The sequence below is a fragment of the Cavia porcellus genome, unplaced genomic scaffold (assembly GCF_034190915.1).
Source record: "Cavia porcellus strain 051 isolate PalLab524CR breed Dunkin Hartley unplaced genomic scaffold, mCavPor4.1 scaffold_20, whole genome shotgun sequence".
Lineage (NCBI taxonomy): Eukaryota > Metazoa > Chordata > Mammalia > Rodentia > Caviidae > Cavia > Cavia porcellus.
In genome coordinates, this window is record NW_026947503.1 from 58566782 (window position 1) to 58589626 (window position 22845).

At 46.5% G+C, this 22845-nt stretch overlaps 1 protein-coding gene across 3 annotated transcripts in view; it reads left to right on the forward strand.

Moving 5' to 3' along the window:
• The first annotated feature begins 9292 nt into the window (after positions 1–9292).
• The window catches only part of Abhd3 (abhydrolase domain containing 3, phospholipase), a 35861-nt gene continuing 22308 nt past the window's right edge, over positions 9293–22845 (forward strand). The window contains exons 1-3 of one of the 3 annotated variants that reach the window (XM_063231859.1): positions 9293–9555; positions 10243–10406; positions 11823–12005. In XM_063231859.1, the coding sequence (XP_063087929.1) occupies positions 9394–9555; positions 10243–10406; positions 11823–12005 (509 nt within the window). In that variant the 5' untranslated portion in view covers positions 9293–9393. The remainder of the gene's footprint in view (positions 9556–10242; positions 10407–11822; positions 12006–22845) is intronic. The other 2 variants (XM_063231858.1, XM_063231860.1) reach the window with 2 other exon arrangements.

A 22845-nucleotide genomic window follows, 5' to 3' on the forward strand; every position in this document is an offset into this window, starting at 1 on the left:
CGGCATTTTCACATCAGCTGTTTAAGTGCTTACAGAACGTAAAACACAACATCAAAAATAAAAATCTATGTGAACTACAGTGTGAACACAAGCAGAAGTCTACCACAGAAAAAAGGTTGGCTTCAAGGTCACACAAGGCAGTCTTCACACATGACAGCCGCGTGTCCCATACACAAGGATCATTACACTGAAAGCAGGCATGTTTAATTTTCCCATCCTTTCTTTTCTTTCTTCAATCAGATTTTATTGGTGCATTTTAGATGTTCATAGAGATCAGATTCATCATAGATAATTTGTACCTACAGATGACATTAACTTGATTCTTTTTCCCCCATCCCTTACCCTCCTCCCTTAAGACCTTCCTCCCCTCCTGTCCTTTCCGGTAGGGCACAAGTAACTTTGTTTTGTTTTCCACTTGCTGTTGCAGGTCTTTCTGATGCTGCATCTGCCTGTTCACCTGTCATTTCACCACTGTGCTCCACAATTTTTTGCATAGTTCCCGAGCAAAAGCATTTTGGTTTTCCCCTGCTGTAAATAATCTCTTATGAGTGCCAATCCCAATCCTCTAGTTGGTATTTTCTTTGTAAACTATAAAACTGTTTAAGCCACATGTGTTTAGGATCAAGCAAAACACTGGCCGAGGCTTTGTGTTTTGAGAGGCATCATAGTAGCTGCATAACTCATCACAACACCTACTGCACCTTTTTGCTGCAGAAAGCTTCTCCTTTAGGCTATCATTTTGTTGAGGTTTCCCTACTAATATTTCCATCATAGTGCAATGTTGACATTAACAGTACCAGCTTGTTTTTCTTTGCCATTTTTTATGCAAATGTAAATCATTTGCAATTTCTACTTTGTACCTGTGTACGGTTCCTGCACCAGTCAATTTGTGCTCTGTTAGCAAATGTGGTATCAATTATAACCTGATAAACCAATTTCTGAGTGCCACATTCCAATTAGTTTTAGAGATGGAACAAATCTGTTCACAAAAGTAATTCGATTTATTGCTATATGAATAAGGACCTGATGGGTGAGTTTAAGATAAATATCAAAACTGAAAGCATAATATGTCTTTGCATCTATGAAAGCATAGGTTTTTTTTATGCCATACTTTGGCTCATCATTTTTCCATAAGTCTTTTACATTTGTGCAAGTATCATGAGAAGTACCTGTTAAGTACAGCAGACCTATGAATGCTTTCAGCTCAGCTAGTGAAGTGTCGAAATGTATACATTTTTGAATATGGCTATTGGTGCATACAGAATGTTTTACTTGCGTTTGTAGTCTTTTGTGGATTTCACAGCATCTTGTCACATTTTGTCTGTTTTCCAATATTGATCGGCAGTACTGAATTACCCTGCCTCTACCAGAAAACTCAAAGGAAAAGTTAAAAAAAAACTAATCCAAAAAAAAAAAAAAAAACTAATCCAGGGGTGGTGTGGGTCTTCTGGACCCTCTGTGATGCTCAAGTAAACATTCAGGAAACCAGTTAGATGGAGCATAAAGTAGGCAAAAATCCCATTTTACCACTTTTGGACACACGTACATGTGCTGCTGTTCTTCACAAGTAGGTAAACACGTAGACTGATTCCTGTATCCCGCAGGGAAATACACTGAGACACATAGCTACTATGACACTAGAGCACAAATTTACACTAGCAAAGTAAGGCAGGGTGCACTGGACCCAGTGTGATGCTCTGTGGTTAAAAGAAGTTAGGGGGTAAAACTGAGAAATAAAAGAGGAAGAGATTAGAAGCAAGACTGGAGGGGCTGGGGGTTTAGCTCAGCGGCATAAGTGCCTGCCTTGAAAGCAGGCAGTCGTGAGTTCGATCCCTGGTACCGATAAAAACAAAAAAGACCAAAAAAAAATTAAAAAAAAAAAAAAAAAGAAGCAAGACTGGAGAGGAGCAAAAAAAAGACTGGAGAACAAATGATTATGCAAACTTTGGGAAAATGGTGAAGAATACAGGAAGGAAAGATAGAAGGAAGAAATAAGAACAACAGAATAGAACAACAACAGCAAACTAGAAACAATGTTCACACTCATATAGAAATAAGAACAATCAATAAAATGAAAAGAAAAACAAAAACTGGAAAAGAAAAAGTAAGAAAAGGAGGGTCTTGCAGCCCTGTAGTTTCACACGGTTGGCTGTGGGGCCAGCAGAACCCCAGGAGTGTGCTGTGGCATATGGGGAACTTTGAAGATGCAGCCTCGCCTGGGCAGAACTCAGTCAGTGGGTGCAGCAGACTGTGTGGATGGAAGGCAGCGATCACCGAGGAAGTGACGCTGCAGTTGGGCCCACCTGGAAGGGCATGCCGGGCAGGGAAGCTGCAGGCGCAGAGGCTTCCGTCCTGTTGGGTGAAGGGAGAGGTTGTTGGATATGCCGGGTGCTGTGCTGAATCTTGACCCCAGCAGCTGCTGGAAGGTCTGGGTGGGGGCTAAGAAAGAAAAAAGAGGGAGGAAAAAGTCCACTTCAAGGTGAATCTCTGCTGTCACTGGGAGACAAAGTGAGCAGAATAATGCCAGTTGAATAATCCCAGCAAGCCAGCTACAGATTTACAGTGGGGTGTTGGATAATCCCAGAAAACCCACTAAAGTTTCACTAAAGTTCTGGCTGATTTCTGATTGTGAAGCTGGAACCCATGTGCCTCCTGCGGGCTTGAACACAGTTCCTCCTCACTGTGACACTAGGAGCAGCTAGACAGAGCCCACAGCTGCTCCGAGTTCTGAGCTCAGTGGCCCCTCTCCAAGGGGGCTACCAGCAAATCTCCCTCTCCTGGGGGAGGTCAGACCCCAAACGCCTCACCAGCTGCTGCAGTCCACTGTGTCCACTGCTCCACTTCCCTAGTGGTTTCTCCATGCTGTGCACTCATGGGTGGATTAGGCCCTGGACGAGGTCAGTGCCCTGACAATCTAATCAGTTCTCCAGGAGTCTTAATCCAGACAGGTTCACAAGGTTAACAGCACACCTTCCCTCTCTCTTTTTCTAAATCCTTCAAAAATAACACATTGAATAAACCACATTACTTGACCCCAAAAATTTTCCCTACTCTGAATTTTTCTAATCACATCCCTGAAGAGTTAAATATGTTTCTCAGCCTCGGGTATGTCTATAACATGGAAGTCATCTTAGGTTTAAGGAAATTCAATTTTTTTAAGCAAGAGTATTTCAGACGTCAGGCCTTACTTCCTGTTTTATGCTTTCAGAGTACACTTAATTTCTGGATGACTGTGTATGTTTGATGTTTAGATTGATCGAGGGAATTGTCAACCAATCCATTGTTAATTCCTCATTAGCTTTTATGGCTTAACTGGCAATGAGGAAGAGCATGGTGACCTATTCCTGAAATCCCAGCACTCAGAAGGCTGAGGCAGGAGGGTCACTGTAAGTTTGAGATCATTCTGAGCTACAAAGTGAGCCTAAGGCCAGCCCGAACTGCATAATGAGACCTTGTCTCAGAAAGACAAAAAAAAAAAAAAAAAAAAAAAAAAAAAGGCAATGATACTCATTGCTTAGACATACAATTATTTTATGAATGGCTATGAAACAGTGACACTCTTTTTCTGCCATTCCTTTTTCATTTTGTTAGCTAGAATTCTTTTACGCAGAACTTTTCCTCATGACTGTTTGATTATCCTAAGATATGATTAGTACTAGGAAGGCAAGAAAATGCTGGCTTTTTTCCCTTTCCTTAGTATTTCTCACCCTAAGGAGTAGGTCCCCTGTTATTCTCCAAATGTGACCAAAATCCTCCTGCCAAAATCATAAATCTTTGTATTTGGTTGTGTAGTGATGAGGATTAAACCCAAGACTTCAGACCAGGGAAGTAGCTCAGTGGCACAGCACCTGCCTGACAAGCATGAGGACGAGTTCAATTCCCAGTACCAAAATAACTAAATAAACAGAGTGCCCAGAATACAGTTCAGCGGCACAAATAGCTGCCTGGCAAGTGCAAGGCCCTGAGTTCAAATCCCAGTCCAAAAAAATAAAAAGCTCAGGACCTCACACATGCTAGGCAAGTGCTCTACCACTTTAAATGGTTTGTTTTTGTTTTTGCTTTTTTGGTACCAGGGATCAAACAACCTCACACTTGCCAGCTAGGCACTTGTGCCACAGAGCTAAATCTCTGGCCCTAAGTGTTTATTTTTTAAAAAGAGTTTACAGGCTGAGCACAGTGGTGCCTGTAACCCAGCACTCAGGAGGCCAAGGCAGAGGATTTCTGTGAGTTCAAAGCCAGTCTGAACTACATAGGGAAACCCTGTCTCAAAAAACAAAAGCAGGGGCTGGGGATTTAGCTCAGTGGCATTAAGTACCTGCCTTGCAAGCAGGCGGTCGTGAGTTCAATCCCCGGTACCGATAAAAAGAAAAAAGAAAAAAAAAATTAAAATAAAAAACCAAAAGCAAACAGAAAAGATTTACCAAGAGACATGCAGTGTGAGGGGAGAGGAGAGGAAGCAAAAGGAATGAACATTTGTTACATCATGGGCCAGTTTTCAACAAGAAATGTGATCATTATGTCCTACAAACATACACTAATAAAAAGATATAAACTGAAAAAGTAAACAAGAGTTTATCCCTTAGAACTCCCATCTTTGGGCTTCCATTATAAATGGTCTCTATGTACATTTCTTCATTTGGTGGTGTTCTGAATTTTTTGTTTTGAAACTTTTAGCAGTACCAAAAATATCCAGGAAGGGGGCTGAGGATACAGCTCAGCAGCACAAGCATCTGCCTGGCAAGTACGAGTCCTGAGTTTGAGTCCTAGTAACCAAAAAAGAAGTAAACGACAACAAAAAAATCCAGGAAGAGCCATTAGAAATGAGAAATTTTGCATCAGTGCTTTTCAAATCATCTTTATTAAAGTTCTATTTTTGAGCGATTATAGCACCTAGAATCCACTGAGGGCCAGGATTTATAAAAACAATGAGCAATAATCTCAGAGGCACAGGGCTCCACACGGTCCCTTGTTTGTGAGCACCCTACAGTGACGTGGCAGACACCCATTGCTGTGCCAGGGCCTCACCCAAACAGCTGCCCTTGCTTGGGCTGCTCAGCACTGCCTAGGAGTGCACCCCACTTAGCGACCCCCAGGACTGCATGATGAGCTCTGGGTGCTGGGCAGTTCTTGCTGACGGCTCTGATGTGCAGCAGTCAGAGGACTTCTGGGCCAGAGTCAGCCACAGCTACAGCTCAGCCACTCGGCTGGGTTGGCAGGGACACCCAGGGCTGGGCAGGTGTTCCGCCAGATCCAGGCAGTCTCTCCACATGGTCAGCAGGGCTCTCTCACAGCCTGATGGCCTCAGAACAGGAGACTTCCTGGTTTGGCAGCTCACTGCCTCACCGTGCCTGTTTCAAAGGGTTGTGCTGGAAAGCCAGGCGTGGTGATTCCAGTGCTCGGAAGGCTGAGGCAGAAGGGTCCTTATAAGTTCAAGGCCAGCCTGGACTGTGTCCATTTGTTGAAGGCCAGCCTGAACAACATAGCTAGACCTTGTCAGGGGAAAAAATCTCCAAGCTGGAAGCTGCCAGGCTTCTCATGACCTAGGTCTTTCCATGGTGTCACCTCCAGGTTAGTGGGACAGTCGGTAGCTCTGTCACAATGTAACCACAGGAGTGGCGTCACCCTGCTGCTCTGCTGTATTCTGTAGGTTAGAAGTGAGGCCCAGGCTCCACCTGCACACACACAGCTGGGGACCAGAAATGGCTGAGTCACCTGAGGGTCTGCCCACCCACATTCTCTGTGGGGTCTGACTCCTCCTTGAAATACAAATGTAGACTTAGAAATAAAATGACAAGGAGCTGGGTGTGGTGGTGCACACCTGTAACGCCAGCACCCAGGAGGCAGAGGCAGGAGGACTGCTGAGAGTTCAAGGTTAGAGGCTGAACTGGATGGAGAGGCCCATTCTCAAAAAAAAAAAAAAAAAAAAAAAAAGTAAATAGGCCTAGCATCATGGCGCAAGCCAGTAATCTCAGCACTCAGGAGGCTGAGGCAGGAGGATCACTGCAAATTCGAGACCAGCCTGGGGCACATAGCAAAACCCTGACACAGAAAGAAAGAAAAGAAAGAGAGAGAGAGAGAGAGAGAGAGAGAGACAGAGAGAGACAGAGAGAGAGACAGAGAGAAAGCCTAGGGATGGAGCTTAATCATCAAGATAGAGCTCTGAGGCCATGTGAGGTCCTGGGTTTGATCCCCAGCACCTCCACAAAACCAAACCAAACTCTCCACACTTTGTGTTTCACTGGACCTGCATATGTTTCACTATGATAGTTTGCAGGTGGCTTTTCTTGGAATGTGAGAGAAGTGCTACTGTTTTGTTGTAGTCATGTCTGGATGCAAAGCTAACTGTATTTCATAAGACAATGCTGTAATTGCCAGAGCATGTTTTGGAGGCGTCTCGAACAAACCACAACTCTGCCCCCTTCCTGGCTATGGAATGTGTTCCCGTGCCATGCTCTTCTGCCTAGAGACAGAATGGACAGTTGTCTCCTCCTCCAAAATCCTCTCTCTTTTATCCCGGGCTCCGATTCATGTCTGATTCAGCCCCTGTGAAACGCATTAAATAAGGACCTGGATAGAACAACACTGAGGGGGTGGGATGGGGTGGGGCTGAAGGGGCAGTTAGGTCATTAAAAGGCACGAATACCTTCCACAAGGACTGGGTTAGCCTCCAGGCCTGGATCCATCACTGGGAAAGCCGCTCATTAGGAGGCTGCCCCTCCCGTTCCAACTCTGTCACACAGCCCTGCTGCCAGGCTCACCGGGCCCGGCCTCAGCATGAGCCACCTGACCAGCCATCCTACACATTCAACCTCCAGACCACGAGCTGCGCACACCTCTTTCCTCTACAAATCAGCTGCTCTCAAAAGCCTGGCATGGCCTGTAATCCCAGCAACTCAGGAGGCTGAGGCAGGAGGATCACGGCAAGTTTGAGACCAACCTGAGCTCAACCTGGTAAGCTCAAGGCCTGAACTGCATAGCAAGACCCTGTCTCACAAGGACAAAAATAGATAAGAAATGAGTAAGTAAATCACCTACTCTCGGGTCTGTCATAGCAGTAGAAAATGGTCCAAGGCCCTAGGGAGTTGCTCACATCTTTTCCGCAGTATTTCTCTGCCCTTTATTTTATTTGTTTGTTTGTCTTTTGAGACCAGGGTCTCACAATGTAGTTCAGGCTGGTCTTGAACTCACTATAGAGTAAGCCTAAGCTGGCCTCAAATTCACGGTGGTCCTCCAGTCTCAGACTCCCAGCCCCACAACCCTTTAAAGGTGTTTTTCAAACTTTCAAGCCTAGTTCTCCCATCCGGCCCGGCTAGCGATTTCACCTGCACCCTGTGATGCATGCTCTGCTCCACGTCAGAGCCAAACTTTTGCTGCTATTACTGCAGCCAGCTAGCCCTCCCCTGCCTTCACAGCCCTTGTGCAGCCCCTGCTTGCTCCTCTGCCACCTCTCAGTTGCCAGGTCCTTCACCTGTCACACTCCTCTTAGATCCTCAGAACCCAAAGGACACTGATTCAGTGAGTGAATCAAATTCTCTGTGATCTCATATTCTTGTTTGTAAATTGGAAATCACAGCTCTTGTCTAAAGGGAAATTAACTGGGCCAGCTGTGGTGGTACAGGCCTGTCATCCCAACACTCTAGAAGACTGAGGCAAGAGGATCACGAGTTCTAGCCCAGTCTAGGCAATCTAGTGAGACCCTCTTTCAAAATAAAAAATGAAAAAGGGCTGGAGATGAACCTCCAGGTACAGGTCCTGAGTTCATTCCCCAGAACCAAAAAGAGAGAGAGAGAGAGAGAGAGAGAGAGAGAGAGAGAGAGAGATGGTTGGGGATACAGCAGCACAGTATCTGCCTGGTAAGTACAAGGTCATGAGTTCAAATCCTAGTACCATTATTAAAAAAAAAAGAGGAAAAAGGCTCACCAAAAATAATTGAATTATTTTTCAAAGGCAGATAAACAGCTCACTTCTAGCCCATCCCATCTGTCTATCATTAAGATACGCCATTAATTTACAATCCTAACTATGTCTGAAAATTACTGAATATTTTGCAATCTCAAGTAGGATTCTGAATGCTCCCAACACAAAGCAATGCTGAATTCTGAGACAACTGGTATGCCCATTACGTGATGCGGTCACTACACAGGCTGAAAGGTTGCCCAGAATCCCTGTGCGTGAACAGCTATTATGTGCCAGTGAAATATATTTATAAAATGTACAGCCTTGCACATTGTTTATAGTCTGATCAGGCCTCATCGTATATATTTTACCTAAGTCTCCTCACCCTTGTTACCTCCTTCTTCTTAGCCTTTCCCATACCTGTAGGTGTTCCTTAATTTTGCAGCATTATCCGAGGCAAGCCTGGAACAAACTCCATAAACGATTCCCTGTCAGTACTTTAAGAAGTGGGTGTGCATTTCCACCAGTCTCTATGTTCAAAACATTCATGAGCTACAAATTAGCCTTCTGGCATTGTTGAATACTGCTTTCTATTCTTTCTCTTTTTGAGACAGTGTCTCACTATGTAGTTCAGGCTGGCCTTGAACTATAAACCCAGGCTGGCCTTGACTGGATGGATCCTCCTGCCTCAGCCTCCCAAGTGCTGGGATTACAACTGCGCTCCACCATGCCCAGTTCCTGCTTCCTATTCTTCACTTCTCCGTTCATTTTTAGAAACTGCTGCTCACTTAATCCCCCACCTATTAAAAGGATTCACAGAGAGATTGTTTTTACGTCTTAGTGGAACCCGTTTGCAGTACATACTGATCACATTCCTGGTGGGGACTGGTCCATGGACAGAACACATCTTCACTGAGTTTTTTCACACACACAACCCCACCCCATGTCACAGCCCCCTTTCTTGTCTCCCCCATTCACAGACAGATTTAAAGTCTCATATGACTGTCCTGGAGCGAGAGGTCCAAGGGTACGATCCCTTTTCCCACAGCCTGCAGAGGTCACCACTACCTTCGTGGAGGGGCCTGGAGGACTGGGCACCTCGGGAGCGCTCCCGAGGTAACTTAGCCAAATCCTGGGATCCGAACCACACTTCCGGCACATCCCGAACCGCTAGTTTACGGGGACCTGCGCCTGTCCTGTCGCCGCTGCGGCGGGCGAGTGACACCAGTCAAGGTCACCGCGGAGGCCCGGTCCCCTCCCGGCAGGAGGCGCGCGCGCTCTGCCCCGCGTGGGGCGCCCGTGCGCCCGCGATCGCGCGGGCCGGCTCCGGAGCCACCTCCGGAAGGTCCCGAGTGGCGGCGGGGGCGCGGCCGGCGGGGCGGGGCCGGCGGGCGGGCGGGCTCGGCGTCCCCGGGCCGCTGCGCAGCGCCCGTTGGCGGAAGCCGCGCTGCCGGGCAGGAGAGCTCGGGCCGGGCGCGGCGCCCGGCTCCCCGCGCCATGCAGCGCCTGGCCATGGACCTGCGGGTGCTGTCTCGGGAGCTCGCGCTCTACCTGGAGCACCAAGTGCGCGTCGGCTTCTTCGGCTCGGGCGTCGGCTTGTCCCTCCTCCTGGGCTTCGGCGTCGCCTACGCCTGCTACTACCTGAGCAGCATCGCCAAGGTGAGCCGGCGCGGCGCGGGGCACGGCCGGTGGCAGCGGGGGCGCGCGCGGGGCCCCGCGAGGTGCCTCGTCCGGGACGCGGGCCGGGGGCGCGGGGAGCCGGGCAGACCCTGCCCGCCTGCTTTGCGGACCGGACGGCGGTCCCCGGCCGGGTCCTCGGCCTGAAGCGGGACCCGGCAGATGCTGCGCCCGGCGCTGCCGGGTCACCGTCCGCGGGCGCACAGTGTCGCCTGGCACCGTGTGGCACTTGGGGGGAGGAGGAGTCCCCGCCTCAACTCGCCTTTCTCCCGGGGTCCGGCTCCGCTGCTAGCCTGGTCACGACGGAGACTTCGCGTTGCTCTCCCGGCGAGGGTCGTCGGGGTCCCCTGGCGGTGGGCATCGGGGTCTCCCGGCGGTGGTCATGGGTTCCCCGGCGGTGGGCATCGGGGTCTCCCGGCGGTGGTCATGGGTTCCCCGGCGGTGGGCATCGGGGTCTCCCGGCGGTGGGCATGGGCTCCCCGGCGGTGGGCATCGGGGTCCCACGGAGGTGGTCACTGGAGTTCCGTGGCAGTGGGCATCGGGGTCTCCCGGGGGGGGAGCCTGGGGTCCCGGCGCGGCTGGGCGCGGGAACAGCTCTGCCCCTGCGGAGACGCCCGCGGAAAGTTCGCTGAGCCGCGGACCCCGCGCCCATCGCCGCTTTGCCTGCAGAAGCCCCAGCTGGTGACGGGCGGCGAAAGTTTCAGCCGCTTCCTCCGCGAGCACTGCCCGGTGGTGACGGAAACTTACTACCCGACCGTGTGGTGCTGGGAGAGCCGGGGACAGACGCTGCTGCGACCCTTCATCACCGCCAAGCCCCCGGTGCAGTACCGGAAGTAAGCGCACCTCCGTTTCCTGGGGACCCTTCCGAGTGCGGGAGTTGGGGGCCACGGGTCTCGGTTAGGAGGACAGAAGAGCAGGCAAAGGGAGGAGGTGAAGGCGCCCCCACTCCAAGCTGCAAGGAAATATGCAGCGATTGTCTTTCCTTTCCTTTTCCTTTCCCCTCTTTCTCCAATGTAAATTATTCATTTCTAGGATGGAGAAGTCCCGGCATAACATTTTCCCAGTTTGTCCCGCATCTGTCCTGAACACATCCTTTGGTTCAGCGCTGGTTCATGGCAGAGAAGGTGCCAGGCGTTCCGGGCTTTCCATAGCCCTGCAGAGGGGCTTCCCCGGGACAAGCAGACGCTTTCTTTGTTTTCATTTTTTTCCCTTTCTTTCTTGTTTTTTTTTTTTTTTTTTTCTGTCTTTTTGAGACAGGGTCTTGCTGTACATTTTAGGCTAGCCTCGGGCGCAGACTTTGTAGCCCTGGCTGGGCTCAAACTTGCAAAGGATTCTCCTCTGCCTCCGCCTCCCAAGTGCAGGGATTATAGGAGCGCGCCATCACGCCAGGTTTTAGCAGACGCTTTCTTGGTGAGGACGACCTTGAGGCATTAAAAATGTAACCAGGAGTGCACATCCAGGACAGTTTAAAGGTGCCTCTTACTCATTTCCTGAGTCACCTCATTCTTCTGGAGTTTCTCTCTCTCTCTCTCTCTCTTTTTTTTTTTTTTTTTTTTTTGTTGTTGTTGTTGCCTGAAACACGCACTATTCAGTGTGTAGATACTATGTATGAAGTGCTTCCTTAAGAAGTAAACTGTGTACCAGACTCCGGGAGAGGCTGTATTATTGGGGCAAAAGAGCTTCAAGTGGAATCGATCTGCATTTTATGATTCCCTGTTGAGTAATCCTGAGTGACCTCCATGGAATCGGGGTAAACGCTAGGTGTTTAGAGTAATGAGGAAATGATTACATAGGAAGTGTTTGAAGTGTGTGTGGGGTTTTTTTTCTTCTGCTGGACGGGGGCGATTAAACACGAGGCCTTGCCATGCTGGACGAATGCTCCACACAGCCACCCCCAGCTCAAATGACTGAAGTGTCTTGAATTCATTTCTGTGTATGACCTTCTGAGGATGCTGGAGATGTGTTCTGGTGCCAGTCCTCATAACTCCCTGGGGAGGAAAGGGAGACACAGATGTGTCTGTGTGAGAAGGCTGAACAGAGGTTACCTGGAGATGGCCCAATAATGTGGTATATTTGTAGAATTAAAACCCTAACACAGCCTATGATGAATGTGATCAATACATATGTATATCTAAATCGTATCCATAAGCTTAATAATAAGATATTAAATCCACAGGGAAGGGGCCCTCTGACATTAAGACAAAACTTGAAACACTTAATGAGAAGTGTCTCGGAATTGTTTCTTTCAGTGAACTTATTAAAACCGCAGATGGAGGACAGATTTCCCTGGACTGGTTTGATAATGGTAACAGTGCGTATTACACGGATGCCAGCACCAGACCCACTATCTTACTGCTGCCCGGCCTCACCGGAACCAGCAAGGAGTCGTATATCCTTCATATGATCCGTGTCAGCGAAGACTTAGGATACAGGTACTGGGGAAAGACATTTTCCCATTTTTTCGCCTAGTTCATCTTCAGTGAGATGCACATGTAGCTACAGCTCTGTTTTAGAAATATGTGTTATTTCTTGCATGCATCAAGCAGTTACCTGAGTTAGTCTTTTTTTCTTGGCTTCCTCTTCCCCTCCCCTTTTTTTCCAGCAGGGTGCATTAATAATAACATCTCCCAGGAAATGGCACTTGGCCTGGTAGTAGACACTCAGAGGGCTTAGGTTGAAGGCACAAATGAAATTAGAGTCATCGGAGAATTGACAGAGGCCCCCAGATTTGAAACGCAGTGGACATTTGCCCCCACCAAAGGAGAGCTATGCAGAGCAGAGCTTACAGACTCCTGAGAGGGTCACACTCTGGATTTGGGCCTTCAGTTTGCTAATCTTGTCTCCCTGGCTCACATCCCAAGTGTAAAAAATACTCAGAATCAGCTTTTAGGCCACCCTTATTTTTCCAAAGGTGGCTGCCTGTGAGTGCAGGTGCCCATGGCCCGAGTCCAGCTGATGCCACAGCAATTTTGCTCAGTCACAGCACAAAGTTTTGCAGGTGGCTTAGCAGCTTGGTGTTTCAGGCCCCACTCTAGAACCTCATCATAGAACTGCCACTTTTCTATGCTTCAAGGTTTTAGCTGAGATAATGGTTGCGAAGATTTGTCTCTCTAGTTCTGTTTTTTGTTAAACCTGAAAGTCTCCTGAGTGTGGGAAAGGCCAGTGCCCTGTTTATAAGAAAAGCATTTTGATAGGAGGGGAGAACTGCCTTAATAGTGAGTTCTTTTTTTAACAAGTTAACTCTGATCAAAGCCAGGTGTGATGGCTCACGTCTGTAATCCCGAACTTGGGAGGCAGAGGCAGGAGGATTGCTTCAAGTTCAAGGTCAGCCTGGGCTACAAAGTGAGCTCAAGGCCAGCCTGAACTGCATAGGGAGACTTTGTCTCAAAAAAAGACAACAAATATATATATATATGTATATATATGTATATATATATACATATATATATATATATACATATATATATATATATATATCAGTTAACTGTGACCTTTCACAGGTGAAGCCTGTTTTGTCATGAAGTAACATTTTCTTAGAAACTATGATACGTTGTTCTAGAATTATGGTGCTTCAGACATTTGCTGACTGTTAACAAGAATTCGTCACTGTGCCATGGCTTTAAGCAGCTGCCAGTTACATAGGAAGCTTGTTCCCAATTTTTTTTCTCTTTTTTGGCTAAAATTTAGTTACGTTCAGCAAGCAGAGAAGCTTGCCAGGTATGGTGGCACATGCCTATAATTTCAGCACTCGGGAGGCTGAGGCAGGAGAGTTCAAAGCCAGCCTGGGATACATAGTAAATTCAAGGCCAACCTGAATTCCATAGGGAGACCTTGTCTCAAAAAGTCAAACACACACACCACAAAGGAAAAGGAAATAGAGTGTAGAAGCTCCTAAGACCTTTTGTACATATTTAAATTGATGATCCTAGCTTTGCCCTGAGCTGTCTCCAAGGGAACCTGACCATGAATTTAGGTGGCAGAGAGCTTAGCATGTGAGAGATTCGGGTTCCATCCCCAGCTCCAAAAACAAACAAACAAAAATAAACAATGTAGTTAAAATTCCAGGACTAATTCTCATAATCCCTGGGCCTAGCCAGAATGCATGACTTTTGTCCGTTTCTGCCTCCTGGGAAATACACACACCTAGTTTCCTTGTGGCGATGCACGGATGTTGGAGTTATGCTCGGGGCAGAATCTCAGAGGTAGTGAGCACCCCTGTAGCAGAGATACCCTGTCTGTCTGGCCCCCATGACCGTGTGTGAAGTTGAGTGTTGGGGGTGAGGGGTCCTGAATTATTTCAGTCACCAGGAAACTGCTGTTGCTTTACTGATGAAAAGTGATTTAGACAGGAGGGAACCTGATTCCCAGCGCATGGATGGATGACCCCAGAGAGTTGATAGGTGAGGATAAGCAGTCTCTCCTAGACCTGCTCAGTAACCAGCAGGAAATACTTTTGTTTGAAATACTGAGGTCCACTAATTTACAACCAGTGATGGATGAGACAGAAAGTAGGCTGCAGTCGTGCAGGACAGTGGTGAGTACGGGGGTTCCGAAGTCAGGTGCAGAGCAGTGAGTGGGGAACACCTGGTCTCCCTGCCCCGCCCACTGCCCTTGGTGAGCACACCTAGAGGGCAGAGTGCTGAGCACATAGACTCTTGCAAATTTACCAACCGTGGAAGTCACCTACCTGGAGAATGAGTGCGGTAAGAAAGGGCAGGAGGCCAGGAGCATGTTTAGAGAGAGAGAGAGAAGCCCTTCTGATGGAAACTGGAGAACCAGAGAAAAGGTGCTAGGGTACCCTCTAATAATTTACATCTGTGTGGTTGAGAACGCTTAAAATGTCAGCCATGTATTCAAAATCTGTTTTGAAAAAATCTCCACACTAGTGTGGTGGCTTATGCCTGTAATTCCAGCATGTGGGAGGCTAAGGCAGGAGGATAGTCACAAGTTCAAGGCCAGCCTGGACTACATAGTGATATCCCATCTCAAAACCAGTCAGCCTCCATTCAAACCAGTACTATAGTACGCCACTTGGAGGCTGAGGCAGGAGGCCCCCTGGAGCCCAGAATTTCAGGACCAGCCTGGGCAGCACAGTGAGACCCTGTTTAAAACACACACACACACACACACACACACACACACGCCCAAAAAAACCCTCCATTCAGTAGTGTGCCCTAATAGGTATTATTTGATGCACCTGAATAATATCTTATTTTCTTAAATCTTTCTCCTGTCTCTGAATTAATTTTAAATACTGAAACAAAAACAAGGAGAAACATAACTCTGACGACATCTGAATTATCTTTTACTGTGACCTTTTTCTAAATTCATGTACGTTATACCCCCTACGCCCGCTAATATTAAAAAGAGTGACCCGTCCCAAGTTACATAAAGAAGCCATTGGAATCTAGGCCAGTCATTAAGTATTTCGGTACCGTCCAGAGCAGGAGCAGAGCCGGTATTCCCAAGGAGCACTCGGTCTAGTTGGAGTGTCAGGGAAGATGCATAAGTTGGAAAGTCTGCGTCAGAAAGAACCAGGATTTTGCAAAGAACAAAAACCTCAAATGGCAATGACTTGTCTCCTCTGTGGCCCACAGCCTGTCTGGCTGGTCCCAGGAATCACAGGCAGCTTCCGAGTCCATGGATTCTTAAGCTCTCACTGCTCCATTTGCATCTAGCACACAAGGAGGATAACAGGACAGTAAAAAATGCACCACTCTTAGGATGGTGGTGGCACAGCCTGTAATCGCAGCACTCAGGAGGCTGAGGCAGGAGGCTTGCAGCAAGTGCAAGGCCAGCCTGAGCTATGGAATGAGTTCAAGGCCAGCCTGAACTGCATGATGAGGCTCTGTCTCCAGAAAGGGAAAGAAAAGAAAGGAAGAAGAAGGAGGAAGAGGAGGAGGAGGAAAAGAAAAGACAGTCTCTTAGGATGCAGACCCAGGGACCGGGGCATAGCTTAGTGGAGAGCACCAGCCTATCACGTGCCAGCCCTGGCCTCAGTCTCCAGCAGGACAAAAAAAAAAAAAAAGCTGCAGACTCAGCAGTTGTCCGCACACCTTTAGCTTACATAACCCGGCCTGCCTGTAACTGCAGGGGAAGCTAGAAAGTTAAGTCTCTATTTGGGGCAGCCGTGTGCCAACTTCGTGGATGTCAGGGGGAGAGACAGCAGCCTTTCCCCCTGCGTGATCTGCAGGAGTGGAGTGCAAGTGTGATGAGTCTGATGGTAAAGGGAGAGGAACTGCAGAGTTGTTGGAAGAGAGAAGGATGAGTTGGATTTTTCACCAAGGCAGATGTGTAGTGTTAGGCATTTTTTATTCTTTTTGTCCCATTTTTATTTTTATTATTTAGGGAAAGCACTGGTTTGGGTTTTTTTTGGTTTTGTTTTTTATTTTTTGTTTGGTTTTGTTTTCTTTTCTGAGACAGGGTTTCACTCCAGGCTGGCCTTGAACTCACTTTGTAGCCCAGACTGGTCTCAAACTCATAGTAATCCTCCCGCCTCAGCCTCCCTCGTGCTGGGATCACAGGTGTGCACCACCGTGCCCAGCCTAGAAAGGAAGCACTGATTTTTTTTTTTTATGTGGCCTGATGGGATCAAAGTCTTAGCACTACAGAGTCCAGTATGGTAGGGTAATTTTTAGAGTCTTAAGGTGGGAAACTGGTTAAGATGTGACTACTTTCATTGATTTCATTTTGTTTGTCTGTCTGAGAGAGAATTTCACAGCACTGCCCAGGCCGGGCTGGAACTCCTGGGTTCGAGCAGGTTTCTCCCCCTGTGGCAGACTTTCAGATCAGTTTCCTTCTTTCCTCTTTTCTTCTTTCTTCCGTCCTTCCTCTACTTTCTCTTTCCTTTTCCTTCCCCTTTCTCTGCTCTTTCCTCCTGGTCCGGAGGTGGCACCCAGTGGCTGACACATTCCGCCGCCCAGCCGGGCCCCAGGCCAGTCTGTAAGATGTTTCTGTACCTCGGGTTGGCTTCCAGAGCTGTGTGACTTCTTCTGGCTACCTGCGGGCTGGAGGCACCATCTTCGATGAGAAAATTATTTTACACGAACACCAGAATAGTTTTATCTTGGCAGCTCACTTTTTGTTGTTGAAACAAGTTGGTTTCGAAGCTGTGGGGAAGAAAGCTGTCTGCTTCTTTCTGAGATGCGCTGGATGAAGCTGCGTCCTTAGGGAGCCTCAGCGAGCGCGTGGCTTCTGCAGGAGGGTCTGGGAAGAGGTGCTGTGGGTCCTACCAGTGGCTGAGTTCTCTAGGGATCTCGCTGTGAGATATTCCGCTGGGAAATGACAGCAAAAGGGACAAGGGGCAGGCACTCAAGGACAAAGGTGCTTTTATCCGAGCCACGGTGCAGGGAGGGACAGACCACATCCAGAACTCCTGTCTGCCTTGGAGAAAGAGACTGGACTGTTACCAGCTTAGACAGCACGGGCAGCACAGGCCTGAGTGGACTCTGAGCCCAGCCCGTCGCATAGTTCTTGGGTGTTGTTTAATCTTTCTGTGCCTCAGGTTCCTCACCTCTAATACCTGGCACCTCCTAGGGTTGTTGAGGGTCACTTCAGTGTAGATGAAGAACTCGGTACCTGGCCCATAACAAACATTTAAGAAGAATTGGATGTAAAGCCAGACCTGGTGGTACATGCCTGTCACCCCAACACCCCGGTAGGCTGAGGCAGGAGAATCACATTCAAGCTCCACCTGGGGAACTTAGCACTTTAGCAAGACCATGTCTCCAAATAAAAGATAAAGGAAGGGCTGTGGGTGTAGCTCAGTGTGAAGGCCCTGGGTTCAATCTCTGGTACACAGAGGAAAAAAAAGAATCAGATATGAAATCTACAGGAGTGAATCAGGGCCAGCATCTGGCCTGGGAAGAGCCTCGATGTTCCAGTCTTGGGAGATAAGATGGAGATGCTTCCTCTGCAGGCCTTGGACTGACCAACCGGCAAACCAGCAAACCCCGGGGGCCTAGAGGCTGAGCACACCTGGGAGGGGAGGAGACGCACTCTCAGCTAGAGTGGCCCTGGAACCTCTGTCATCTGTCGCACTCAGGGTAGTAATGTCTCTGGCAGGGACTCCTGCCCTGCTGTTAGTGCAACCAGGTCATTAAGTGGACAGAATCTTAAAAATATCAGAGACACGAACTAGAATTCGAGTGAGTGATGTAAAAGAGGAGAGCATTAGAGAGCAGCTGAGGGCCGGACATGGTGGTGCACAACTGTCATCTCAGCCCTCAAGAGGCTGAGGCAGAGGACTGCTGCAAGTTCAAGGCCATCCTGGGCTCCAGAGTGAGTTCCAGTCCACCCTGAACTGCATGGGGAAACCTTGTCTCAAAAAGAAAGAGAGAGAGAGAGAGAGAGAGAGAGAGAGCAGCTGAGTATATTTCAGGATCAGAGTGGGGGACTTCCAATAAAATGGAGTAAGAGATCACTGAAAGGCAGTTCTCCCTCCACCCCAGCACTGCGAACGAGACCCAGGACTTTGCATACTGGGCAAGAGCAGTAGTGCTGAGCTACATCTCTAGTGCTTCTATTTATCTTTGTTTTATTTTAAGATAAGATCTCAAAAGATAAGTTGCCCAGACTGGCTGACCTTCAGCTTGTGATCTTTCTGCCTCAGCCTCCCAGGTAGTTGGAACTGAAAGAGAATTCCTGACGCTAGTTGGATGTAAGGTTTTCTGTTTCCTTACACTAAAGATATCTTTGCCTCTCTTTTCTTGTAGACGTTGGTTTTAAAATATTATGTCCAGGCAACTCATTTGGGACCCCTCCTGTCTCTCAGGAGCTGTTCCTAGTCTCTATTCCTGTTCTCCATTCTTTTTCTCCAATAAATTTTCCTCCTCTTAAAAAAAAATCATGCCTAAGTAATAAACTGCATTCGTTAAATATTAATTTGCTAGCTGGGTTTGGTGATGAATGTCTGTAATCCCAGTACTCAAGAGGCTGAGGCAGGAGGATCACCAGTTCAAGGCCAATTTGGGCACCATAGTGGGTTCAAGGCCAGCCTGCACTAATAGTGAGATCCTGTCTCAAAAAACTAAACAAAAATAAATAAATATTAAGATGCTGTTTCTGAAAAAAAAAAAAGATGCTGTTTCTGTTTTTAAATTCATAGACTCACTGAGAAATTATGATCAGCCCTGTGATAAATGTATTTGTTATATATCACAAATATACACTAATAAAAAGAGGAGAAAAAGTAATTATGATCAACAAAAGATAACCACAGTTTCTACTCTGGTTGCTACAATTTAATTTAGTTTTTCCAGAAGGGGAGACAGAGGAGGAAAATTGAATAATGAACACCAAAATAGCACTAGAAATCATGAAGAATGCATTCATTTTGTATTGCAAATGTGCACTAGTAAAAAAAAATCTATAAAAAAAACCCCAGAGAATAAAATAGGATTAGATATCAGGAAAAGTTCTAATGTTCTAGCACAGTACGATGTCTGTAGTTCATAACCCTTTATTACACATTCTATAAAGAACTAGAAGAAAGGATTCAAAATTTCTCAGCACAAATAGTAAAGGCATAAGCAGGTAGAAATGCTAGTTACCCTGATTTGATCTTTATACATTGAACACATACATAAGATTATAATACTATACCCCCATTATATGTAAAATTATTGCATGTCAATTTAAAAACAAATTAGAATATTAGCTTGAGTGCCTGATGATCTTGTTTAATACATACCCAGTCCAACACACTGACCCAACCAAAAGCGGAAGTATGGTGTAAGTCGTTTTGTTGTTGTTGTTGTTATTGCTGTTGTTTTGAGACAGATGTTTCTATGCGGTCCAGACTGGCCTTGAACTCACTATGTAACCCAGGCTGGCCTCAGTCTCACAGCCAGCCTCCTGCCTCAGCCTCTTGCCTCAGCCTCCGAGTCCAGGAAATACAGGTGTGTACCACCACACCTGGCTGATACAATTTGACCAAAATTAAACAACTATGGTAGTGTGTGATAAGGTTAAGATTTTTAACTATACTGCCATCCTGCAAACAAATTTCTGTAGGTTATTTGAAATGGTAACAATTTCTCTTTTAAAAAGAATTCACAAACTGTGGCTTATTTCAGAGCCTTGCTCACATTTGTAACACATCCGAGGTGATTCTAGCCCCTCATGTGTGCTTTCTAACTTTTATTTTATAAGCTTCTTCCACATTTGGGGGGGGGGGTATCAGGGATTGAACTCACGACCCTGCACTTGCTAGGCAGGCACTTATGCTGCCGAGCTAAACCCCCAGTCCTTCTTCTGCATTTTGCTGTTAGCAAATCTTTGCAGTCCTGTGCAAATTTGTATAACTTGTAGCCATTTTCAACAAAATTGGTTACTGTAAACACACTGCAAGGACTGAAAATGCTTTCCTTAGGATCCTGAATGTAAAGGATTGAGGGGTCTAACACATTAGTGTCCACTCCAGAATGCTTTGGGATTCTCAGATTCTCGCATGTCTACTGCCAGAGAACAAATAAAACATGTCACCCGTTCAGAATGGCTGTGGAACTCCAGCTGGCACCGTGAACAGCGTGTGCAGTAGGGTCCTGCGGATTAACAGTGCCCCTGTTAAGTAGCTTCAGTGAACACATCTGTAATCTACAAAATCTTACCAAAGTGCAGAATTCAAGGCAAGTGCCAAATAACAGTGACTTCCGTCATACCAAATAGTGTTAACACAAGTGAAAATCATTTTGTATTTATTTATTTTGGATTTTATGCAATCTACTATTTTTTTTTTAGACCGGGTTTTACTATGTAGTTCAGGCTAGCCTTGAACTCCCACCAATCGTCCTGCCTTAGCCTCCCAAGTGCTAGGATTACAAGACATGGACCACCATGCCCGGCCATAATCTTAATATTCTTAAAGACCCTTTGGGGTCCCTTTTTTGCATACTTGGACGTCACAGAGCCTCAGCTAGACAACAACCAGGTTCTCAAATCCATACAAAGTTGCTTATCCACATGACGCATCCCTGTGATAGCACCAGGACTCAGCCATTCCCAGGGAAAGTCAAGCCTTGACAAACCAACAAGTCAGCTTCCTCGGGGAATGGATTTTTGTTGGAAAGAGTTGAAAGGAGATAACACAGCCCCTGGATTATGAATTGATTTTTACTGTTCTCCCGTAAGGTATGATAAACATGAGTCGGGTGTACCACATAGGCAGTGATACATTCTCAATAACCTTTGTTGTTTTATTTTTATAGAGACAGAGTCTTACTGTGTAGCCCAGGCTGCCCTCCAAATTGCAAATCCTGCCTCAGCCTCCTGAGTGCTGGGATCACAGGTGTGCACCACCACACCTATGTTTTTAACTTTTGTGTTTGATTTTTGAAAGTTTGCATTTTAGAGAAAGGAACATGAATTATACTCATTCATTTTGCTTTTTTTTCAATTTTGGTGCTGAGGGTGGAACTCAAGACTGTGCAAAAATAAATATGCACTGTATCCCCCCCAACCCCTCACTTTACTACTATTATGACTTAGTAAGGTTGAAAATATCCCAAAGTTGTCATTTCCTCATGAGAATGTGTGCTGTGCTTTTGCTGGATGCAGTGTTACATAAATGTAAATCAGATCAGGACTGCTGGTAACGTTAGGCAGGCTGTTTACATTTCCACGGACTCTTTTGCTTCGTTGATTTAAAAAAAAGCATTAAAATAAATTTGTGGTTTTTCTCTTTCTCCATTCGATTCTGTTGATCTTTGCTTCTTGTGCACAGGAGCTCTGATGTGAGCCACGGACACATTTGTGTTTGCTAGCTTTCCGAGGGATTCAGTTTTACCACCACGCTATGTCCGTAATCATTGCCATGAGGAATACTTGACCTGAAATTGCAGCTGTCTCCTTTCTCTTGCTTTCTCTCTGCGCAGCAGGTTTCATTCGAACTTTAACTTTCAAAGCATCTCTACCCTTATCCTTAGAGTATAGTCCTCATAGACACAGAAAGCCTTACTAATTAACTAGTGTGCCATTCGGTTAGGGTTCTTAGTCCTTGTGCATTTAATAGAACAGTTGACATGGATATAAGGTATACATTTTTAAACTTTTTTTTAGTTCATCTGTTATCCTTCCCCTTTCTGTTTGAAAAATCTATGACTTAATGCTTTTTTGTAACAGATTTGGAATTTTTTTGTAGCGCCCCCATTCTCTTTACTCCTGCCTTCTGGATCTACAGTCACATATATATTAGATTTTTTAAAAATTAAATTTCTTTCTCAAAAAAACAAAACAAAAAAGTCAGCCAAGTGTGGTGGCACATGCCTGTAATCCCTGTACTCAGGAAGCTGAGGCAGGAGGTTGCCGCAAGTTCAAGGCCAGCCTGAGCTACATAGTGAGACCTTGTCTCCAGAAACCAAAAAAATTAGATTGCTGTGCATCTGTTTTTTTCAATTATTGTTTTCAGTACTATATCCCTTTGTAGTAAATAATTGTCCTATTCCTCGACCTCAGGAAGTCGGTGTGCATCTTTATTATTTCAGACCCCCTCCCCTCCACTCTTCTAGCTCTTGGCCCCTTCCCATTTGTAATAGATCTTCATCTGTTGTTCCACAGATCACCGAGAGGCTGTTTCTGTTCTCCTTTATCCTTAGATAGAGGTGCAGTTTGCAAATCCAGCAATTTTCAAGTTTCAGATGTTGTATTTTACTTTTAAAAATATTTATTTATTTTTGAGGTGCTGGGGATCAAAACCAGAACCCTATACTTGCTAAACCTGCACTGTTTTCACTGAGCTATACCCCAGGGCCCTTAGAATTTTCATTTTGAATCGGTCCTATTCCTCCACTGAGGTTTCCCAGGGCCTCGAGCTTGCCAGGCAGGTGCTGTGCCGGCAGTGTTCGGAGATGGAGGCTCTGCCCTATGCAGTCTCATCACCTCCCAGAGGCCCCTGCTCAAAACATGAGGAGGAAGCCAGGAATGGTGGTACGCACCTGAAAGCCCAGCACTCGGGAGGCTGAGACAGGAGGATCCCCATGAATTCTAGGGCAGCCTGGGCTACAGAGTGAAACCTGGCATCAGAAAACCAAACATAGATAAATAAGGCAAAGGGACGAAGTTTCTAAGCCTCTTCCTGCCTCACAACAGGGATTAAATTTCAGCACATGACCCTCAGGGGTCACACTCAAAACCATCTCAAACTATGGTATCTGGCTAACAACTTCTGTTGTTCCAGAAAGTTCTTCATATCAGGTTTACTCTTTGATACGTGTTCTCTTTATTTCTACTTTATTTTGATTAGAAAATTTAAATAGCTAAAATATGCGGGGAGGG